The sequence below is a fragment of the Tasmannia lanceolata genome, unplaced genomic scaffold (assembly GCF_043159265.1).
Source record: "Tasmannia lanceolata isolate RefF3 unplaced genomic scaffold, GAP_Taslan_0.1 ptg000019l, whole genome shotgun sequence".
Classification (NCBI taxonomy): Eukaryota; Viridiplantae; Streptophyta; class Magnoliopsida; order Canellales; family Winteraceae; genus Tasmannia; species Tasmannia lanceolata.
The window spans coordinates 15,898,850-15,908,318 of NW_027518696.1; the positions used below are offsets into that span (position 1 = coordinate 15,898,850).

The 9,469-nt window shown below is 37.3% G+C and overlaps 1 protein-coding gene across 1 annotated transcript; it reads left to right on the forward strand.

Moving 5' to 3' along the window:
* Positions 1–3,102: 3,102 nt before the first annotated feature.
* On the forward strand, positions 3,103–4,327 carry LOC143852357 (zinc finger BED domain-containing protein RICESLEEPER 2-like). Its single transcript, XM_077361739.1, has 2 exons — positions 3,103–3,583; positions 3,672–4,327. The coding sequence occupies exons 1-2, from the start codon at positions 3,103–3,105 to the stop codon at positions 4,325–4,327; spliced, it is 1,137 nt and encodes a 378-aa protein (XP_077217854.1).
* Positions 4,328–9,469: the final 5,142 nt, after the last annotated feature.

The following is a 9,469-nucleotide window of genomic DNA, read 5'->3' on the forward strand; positions in this document are numbered from 1 at the left end:
ATACCCCGGAACCAATAGGGAACCACATTTTATACCCCGGAACTACTAGGGAACCATATTTTATACCCCGGAACCATTACGGAACCACATTTTATACGCCGGAAACACTAGGGAACCACATTTTCTACCCTGGAACCACTACGGAACCACATTTTATACCCCGGAACCACTACGGAACCACATTTTATACCTCGGAACCACTAGGGAACCACATTTTATACCCCAAAACCACTAGGGAACCATATTTTCTACTCCGAAACCATTAGGGAACCACATTTTATACCCCAGAACCACTAGGGAACCACATTTTATACCCCGCAACCACTACAGAACCACATTTTATACCTCGTAACCACTAGGGAACCACATTTTATACCCCGCAACCACTACGGAACCACATTTTATACCTCGTAACCACTAGGGAACCACATTTTATACCCCGGAACCACTAGGGAACGACATTTTATACTCCGCAACCATTACGGAACCACATTTTATACCTCGTAACCACTAGGGAACCACATTTTATACCCTTGAACCACTAGGGAACCACATTTTCAACCCCGGAACTAGTACGGAGCGACATTTTCTACCCCTGAACCAGTACGAACCAAATTGGGTAGAAACAAGTAATGTTCTTTTTCCAACAGAGAAAATGGTGGTTCTAACTTTCTTTTAAAACCCAAGAAAATAATGAAAACAATTATACAAGCAACATAGAACAACTTGGGTAATTTCTATGTTTTTTTCAACACAAAACAATGAAAACCTTGATAAAATGTTAAAACCCAACAAAACTGAAAACCTTCATAAAATGTTAAAACCCAACAAAATATGAAAACCTTCATAAACTGTTAAACCCTATTCAAGTAGAGGAGCATAGACCTACTTGGAGCTATGTTTATCACCGAAGTTCAAATTTCTCACAAGTAATGGTGTTTTTTTTTTAACAAAATACAATGGGATTGGAGCTTCCAAATGATGCCAATGGCTGCACTGGGTGTTTTTCACGTTGGATGGGTGAGGAAGAAGAAAGAAAAATGTGAACATAGGGATTAGAGCATAAAAAATGGTGGGAAAATGAAAGTGGGGGCATATTTGTCCTAAAACTCATTCTCTCTCACCTGACAGCCCTATCTACCTTTTATTCACAATTTAGCATAAACTTTGCATTTTTTTAATCATTTGCCCTATTTTATATCCCTCCTCCGGGTGCGAAAAAAAAAACCAGATCATTTTTCCTACTTCACCACATCTTAATTTATTGGCTTATCTGCAACACTCAGCAATATAAAGAATTACAATGTAAAGAAGTGATCTAGACTGCCTGGCATTGGCTTCAAAGAAAATCCATTTCTAAGGTGGCATAGATTCCTACACCTACTTCTTTTATGTGGTTACAAAACACATTTCCTTCCATTGTGAAATCTCACTCGTCTGTTAAATCCTGATGTGGGTATTTTTATAGGTGTAACAACTACGGGTTATTTTTAACGTCCTGAGTAGAGGTCTGCCTAATTACGGAACTAGGTGGGACACAGCCTAGTATATGATGTTGGGTATATAGTACACGTTCTAATATAAGCCCAATAAGATAATGGACCGATGTAGTGGGCCTACATGGGCTAGAGTCCATTAACCAGTCATTAACCCTAGTGTTAGGGGTGGCCAGAACCGTACCAGAACCGAAGAACAAACCCAGAACCGAATAAAAAACCCGAACCGAACTACTTAGAAAAACATTTGGGTTTGGGTCGGTTCCACTTATGAAGAACCGAACATTTTCGGTTCGGGTACAGGTAAATTGTATTTGGTTCGGTTCTGGAAACGAAGAACCGAACTCTTCTGGAATTGTTTATGGTGGGCCCAACATAACTTATCATTTATCACGAATTCACAATTCACAAATGAGAATTTTCAAAAACCTATAACGCACTCTATTTTCTAAGGTTTTCTCACTTTTCTATTTTCGCCAATTCGACTTCTCCTCTCAAAAAGACAAAAACCCAAAAAGCTTTTCTAGGGTTTGTAACATTTGTTGGCTTCCCCCCTTCTCCGATCGTCCCAGCATCGCTCCGGTCCTCTTGCGCCCCCTATTCTGTGACTGCTTTATCCATTCCAGGCAATATCTCTTCTTTCTTTCTGAGTTTCTGATGTTCATGTTTTTTTTTTCTTTGAATGCCTGAATGGTAAAGGGAACGCGCGGCTGAGATTTAAAAAAACAAGTGTTTTAGTAAAATAAATCAGAAAAGATTCGCTATTTACAATAGTTTTTTTATTTTTTCATGTTTTCCAGCCTCACATCTCATGTTCTCCTCCCTCACCGGCCCTTCAAATCTCTCCATCTGCTCCAATCTTACATTAGGAATCCAAACTATTCCATGAATTTTTTTAATGCTTGCCAAACGTGCCCTGAAAGAATAATAAATGAGATTGATTTCTAGATTAACAAATAATTAATCCTATAATTATCAAACATTTAATTTATTAATTAAGGGTCTCTTTTGATACCACTAATACCTGTTCTTATTTACAAATAAGATTGACTTGCAAGATGTTCTTGTGTTAGAAATTAGAATATGTGAGATGGTTTCTAGATTTACCGTTGGATCATATAGTGTTAGATTAGGCAAGTTGGTCGATTGAGGTAAACCCGGCCACTAGATTAGGCAGCTAGATTGAATTAGTAAGTAGGGTAGATTAGAATATTCTATAGTTATATCTTTCCATTGTAATCTTGATTTCATTCTATGTAATCTGGGTATTTTACTGATTGAATTCTTTGTTATGGGTTTCTTGTTCTGATTTTGGTTTATTACTTTTTCTCTTTATGGGTCTTTGCTCTGATTGAATATTCTTTATGGATCTTTCTTTTCTTTCTTTTTAATTTCAATTAGGGTTATTGTTCTGTTTTGGGTCTTCCTCTGTTTCGAATGTTGAATGATTTTTTTTTTCTTTTGAATGATAGTTTTCTTTTTTCTTCTTCTTGGGTCTTGTTTTAATAATTCAATAGAATCCTTCCTTCTAGTTTCTATCTTTTCCCTTTCTCTGTCTTTTCTATGACTAAATATATTCTTTTCCCTTTCCCAGGCCAGCTAAAGAATGTCAAGGAGTTCTTCTTCTGATACACTCCCGTCGTTGGTGGTCGACAACATCAATAACAATGATGCTGATATTGACATCAACGATGAAGAAACTGAAAATGCAAGTGTCGCTGCTACTACTTCGACAAAGAGAAGCAAAAAATCGCAGCAGCCGAGATCTGCTATTTGGACTCATTTTCACCGAAAACTGAAGCCCAACGTAGATGATGTTGCTAGTGGCGGTGAATCTTCACTTTATGGTTTGGATATATGCAAGTGTAATTATTGTGAGAATGACTGTAAGTGCAACAGTGGCGTTAACGGGACTTCATCTTTGTGGAAGCACTTGAAGGTTTGTAAAAAGAAGCCGCAAGCTTTAGCTTCTAGTGGTCAATCACAATTGACCTTTTCCATGGATAAATCTGGTGAATCTTCACTAACGACATGGAAGTTTGATCACGCAGCTATTAAGAGGGAAATGGCTTTGATGATTATGGAAGGTTCGTATCCATTCAATTCAAGGTTATTTTTTAATTTAATTATGTTGATTGAATATTGACAATTGGTTGTTTGCTTTATTATGGATAGGTGAACTTCCATTCAAGTTTGTCGTACAACCGCGCTTCCGGAGCTTATGCAAATTACTACAACCGTGCTTCATCCCAATATCGAGGCAAACATGCAGGAGGGAGGTGGTAAATTTATACGAGGGTGAGAAATGCAAGTTGAAAAGCTACTTGAGGTGTAGTAGCCAAGGCATTTGCATTACCACGGATACATGGACTAGTAATCGAGGTATGAGTTTCATGTCTATCACGGTGCATTTTGTTGATGATCAATGGAAGTTGAATAAAAAAATTCTCAACTTTTGTCCTATAATCGATCACAAGGGTGAAGCTATGGGGACAGCCATAGAAAAGTGTTTGAAAGAATGGGGGATCCGAAAAATTTTGACTTGTACCGTGGATAATGCTAGTGCTAACGATAACCTTGTGAGGTGGTTGAAAAATTCATTTTCTAGCATATTAGGAGGAGAGTTTATGCAAATGAGATGTGTTGCGCATATTGTAAATCTTATTGTTTGTGATGGTTTGAAAGAGTATAATGTCTCAATTGCTAGAATTCGTGAGGCGATTAAATTTGTGAGAGGTTCATCTAGTAGGACACACAAATTCTGGGAATGTGTCCAAATGGAAGGAATACAAAGTAAGAATCTATTGTGTCTGGATGTGTGTACTAGGTGAAACTCCACTTATTTTATGTTGGATGCTGCAGAAAAGTTTGAATGTGCATTTGCTAGATTTGAGTGTATAGAGCCTCAGATTAAGATTTATTTAGAGGCGAATAATGGATTAGGCACGCCTACTTCATCTGATTGGGTTGCGGTGAGAAGATTAATGGTTTTTCTACGACATTTTTATGAGCTCACAAACAAGGTTTCGGGCACTAGTTTTGTCACTTCATCCAATTTCTTTCAGGAGTTGACTGTGTTGTATGATGTGTTGTTTGATTGGAAGAATGAAAATGACCGTGATATTTCTTCGATGGCAAGCAAAATGATAGAAAAATGTGACAAGTATTGGGGTGGGTATTCGAGTAAGATGAACAAGCTACTTTTTGTAGCTGTTGTAATTGATCCACGGTACAAGTTGAAATATGTTGAGCTTGCGATCAAAGAAATGTACCAAGGAGCAGCTGGAGAGGTAGTTACGGAGGTAGTGAAGGGTTTGACATATAGATTGTTTGATGAATACAAAAATACTATGTCACCAACTAGCAGTGTGGGTCAAAGTTTTAGTTTGCTTGAAAGAGTGGTTTCGGATGAACTTTCAACGAAAGATAGATCAAGAGCCAAGTTTAGAATATTACAATCTCAGGTTGGAGGTGGTGCAAATTTAACCGACCTAGATAAATATTTATCAGAAGGAATTGAAGAGGCGGATGAGAACTTCGATATACTAAGATGGTGGAGTTTTCACAGTGCTCAATTTCCTGTTTTATCGGTGATGGCTCGAGATCTCCTATCTATACCAGTTTCCACAGTGGCTTATGAATCTGCTTTTAGCACTGGTGGACGAGTGCTAAACCCCTTTAGGAGTTCTCTAACTCCTAAGATAGCAGAGGCACTCATCTGTGGATCGGATTGGGTTCGACCTTCCTCTAGTTCGACCATGAACATGGAAGAGGAAGAGTTAGAAGAACAAGAAGTGTTCGAAAAAGGTGAGATGATATGGACCTTGCTTTACTGCTCTGTTAATATATCTATCAATTGCTTGCTGCTGTCACTAGTGCTAACTAACAATTGCTTTATTAATTTCAGAAATTGCAAAGAATAACAAATTGTGATCTTCTCTTTTCATTCTATGTTGCTGCCTGCCTGGAATAGGTACTTAATCATGTTTCTGTCCATTAATAACTCTTTATGATTTAACTTCTATTGTTCGATGTTGCTACCTGCTTGAAACCTTACTTAGGAACTTTTTTTCTGCAGGAGGAGGAGCTTGCTTTTTTGTGGTTTGGAACTTGGTTTGGAAGTTTGAATTTGATATCATGACTGTAATATTTTGGTTTGAGATGATTATTATGGATGCAATCATGCAATACAATTAAGTAATTATAGATATATTAATGAAATTTTTTAGGATTAATTATATATGCAGGTACATGATCAGATCTTCTCTTTTATTTTTTGTTGTTGTTGTATTATTGAAGATATATGGTGTTGTATTATTGAAGATATATGGTGTTGTATTATTGTTGGTGTTGTATTATTAATAATTGCACAAACCCTGCTTGTCTTTCATTATTTAAACAGCTATCAAAGGTTTCTAGTCTACTACGGTTCCCAAAAAGCTCTCATAAGCAATTTAAAGATAAAAGATAAGCAGAGTTAGTGCAATTTTCAAAATATAGTAGTGCCAACATCAGTAGGCTTTTTAAAACATTATTCCAAGTTTTAAAGGGATTTGCTAGGGACCATCGAACAAGGCATTTTTTGCAGACAAGCTGTCCCATTTTTAAACCACTAATTAAGATAGTTAATCGGATAGAACCGGAGAACCGGACCAAACCAAACCGATTATGTTCGGTCCGGTTCGGTTCGGTCCTACTATGTAGTCCGGTTCGGTTTGGTCTTACGGTTCACAGAACCGGGAACCGAGAACCGAATTAAAAAGTTACCCTTATGTTTAGTGTATAATTTTAATTCATCATCTGATCCAATGGTTTAGATTCTCAACTTATTCAAACACCAAAGTTGAATCCGAGGAATTCTCTAATTGCGAATTGAGCAGATTAGGATTTTGAGATAGATGAATCTTATCCGAATCAGGAATTATCCTCACCGATCGATGAAAAACAGAAAAGAAGATGTGAGGTCATGATCCAATTTTTCAGATTTTAAATTGAGAACTAAGTTTTTTTTTCTAAAATATATAGTTGGTGGTTCGATGAGGCAAACGATTCATTTGTTGGGCCCCAAAACTCATCTCCAATGGATGATCGTAACCCCATATGTAGAGGGACGGAGAAGTTGGCCAAGGCAGTCGGGCTGGATTTGCGACTTTGAATTGTTGTTGGAGTCAATGATGTCCCAGCGGACGGCTAATCTAGCCATAACAGAATTGTGTGTTGTGGTCAGCGCAGGGTCTAGGTCGGACCCTTTGATCCATGATAAATTTATGATGATTTCACTAAGGGAAATGATAAATGCACCCCTTTTCATCACTTGGGACACCCAGCTGCATTGTACGTAGCAATCAGGTCACTTCATTCCTTCAAATGCGAAGTACATCAGCCCCTTTGCAGTCATAGATACACTGTAGCTGGGTGTCCCAAGTGATGGAAAGGGGCGCATTTATCATTTCCCTTTCACTAATATTGAATGCAATTACAGTCGGTCCAGATGAGTGTTTATATAAAACACTCAAAAGAGATAAACATAGTAATATCTGATAAATATGGAAAGAGATATTAATAGATTAATAGAATATCCTAATTTAAATTGATTGCAATTCTAAGCCGGCTGCCTAATATATCTAGGTTATCTCATCTAACGAACTTGCTTAATCTATCAACCAAGATGATCCAACGGTGAGATCTACACCCAATACAACGGGTGGATCTCACATATTCTAACACTTTAGAAGAGGAAAACATGGGACAAACCTGTTGAGCCAAAGATTATTTTTTTGGACAAAAATGACATAAGCTTTTCTTGAGGGGAGGGTGCACAACACCCATCTCGGTTAAGTTAGGGACATTATATTGCAACCCCTAAAATAGTAAAATTTGTAACAAAGCCCACAAAATGCCTTTATTCAGTAGCTTCCCTCGTATTTGCCTTTGCAAAATCACCGTGTCATCATTTTTTGTCTAAAATGACCATGCCAATATATTTCAAATGACTATAATACCCTTCCAATGCCTTTTTCCAGTCCATAGATCCAGACAGTTTTGTTAAGGCTACTGATATTTGCACTACCATGTTTTCATAATCAGACAAACTCACCGTGTCTTTTCTTTTTTGATGGGCTACTGAGTGATTTTTTTCAGAATTGTAATAGCTTTTTTAAATATAAAAGCCAAGGTGAGTTCCTCTCATTATCAAAACATTGTAGTGGGAATATCAGTAGACATTTTTTTAATTAATTAAGCATTTCATGTCTTTCTTAAGTAAGGGCCCATTTGGATACCTCATATATTGTATTTGGATTTGGAATTGAGTTTTGAATACAAAATGAATAGATCCGGCAGCTCATGGTGAGGGAGAGAGAGAGCGAAGGGGGTACTTCCTATTAGAGGGGAGAGGTTGAAGAGCAAAGAGGGTGAAGGAAACTGCTAGATCTCTGTGGATTTCCAATTTCTTATTTGCACAGCATATTTGGAAATCTGATTTTTTTTTACTGTCAGTTGTTGAATTGGGAATCCAAGAATTTGATCCGGATGCAAATTAAATTACAATGCAAAAAGGGCTGCAAATGTGAGAAATCAAAATCAAAACCTTCTCTGCATCCAAATGGGCCCTTAAGGGTATTTTCATAATTACATAAAAAATAAAGGCTTAGTTACCACTTCTTGATTTAGGTTTAAAAGGTTGTCATTACAATGTGGAAAAGTGTGTGGGGCTTATTTAAATAAAGGGATTAAGTTCCTATGTACATTTAGGGAAATGTTATCCGCACTACTGTATTTTGATGAGGACACTCCTCACTTTATTAAAAGTATGGTATGGCCCGCACCATAGGATGATCCAAACTGTCCATTAGATGGGCCACGGCCTAAATAGGTTGTACCCCAAAAAGTGTTTCCATAGTTAATCCTAACCCTCCGATCAGAATGTTTGAGGGTGGATCCTAACCCTCTATAGATCGGAGGGTTAGGATCAACCTATGGAAATGATTTTTGGGACACAACCTATTTAGGCTGTGGCCCATCTAATGGACGGTTTGGATCATCCTATGGTGAGGGCCATACGGTACTTTTAATTAAGTGAGGAGTGCCCTCATCAAAGTACAGCAGTGTGGATAACATTTCCCTACATTTATATTAGATTTACATTTTCAATGCACCTCAACGCACTAGTTAACAAAACCCTTAAATAAAACCCATTTTTGGAACCATGTTGACGTTGACTAGATTTTAGTCCCATTATAATTATACCAAGCACGGCTCACATGTTCATTTAATTTATAACTGTTCAGATTTTCAAACTTGCATTAAAACTGATATGGTGGAGAGTGGCTTTCAAAGATACAATTATTCAAAGAAATCATCTCCTTTAATCCTATGGATCTGATTTTTTGTGGACACCCAAACAATGTGGGCCCCCTATGTATTTTAAGCTAGTGTGTAGGTAACTTACCTACACAAGTGTGTAGGAAATGTTTTCTCATATATATATATATATATATATATATGAGAAAACAATTCCTACACATATGTGTAGATAAGTTATCTACACACTAGCTTAAAATACAGTGGGGGCCACATTATTTGGGTGATCCAAACCATTCATTTTTAAGGCCCTCACATAGATAAGGTGTCCATAAAAAATCAGATCCATAGGATCATCCTAACCATTCGAACTGTGGAGGCAAAAAATAGACTAATTTGTGAAGGTTTAAAGACATCCATTTTACCTCCACAAATCGTAGGGTTGGGATGATCCTATGGATCTGATTTTTTGTAGACACCCTATCTATGTGAGGGCCTTTAAAATGGATGGCTTGGATCACCCAAACAATGTGGGCCCCCACTGTATTTTAAGCTAGTGTGCAAAGAACTCTCTACACATATATGTAGGAACCGTTTTCTATATATCTATATATATATATATATATATATATATATATATATATACACACACACACGCGCGCGCGCACACA

Bases quoted from the DNA above. Each gene is read 5' to 3' on its own strand.
- LOC143852357 (XM_077361739.1), top strand. From the start codon at position 3,103: ATGTCAAGGAGTTCTTCTTCTGATACACTCCCGTCGTTGGTGGTCGAC. The intron at 3,584-3,671 runs GTTCGTATCCAT...TATTATGGATAG, and splicing joins GGCTTTGATGATTATGGAAG to GTGAACTTCCATTCAAGTTT.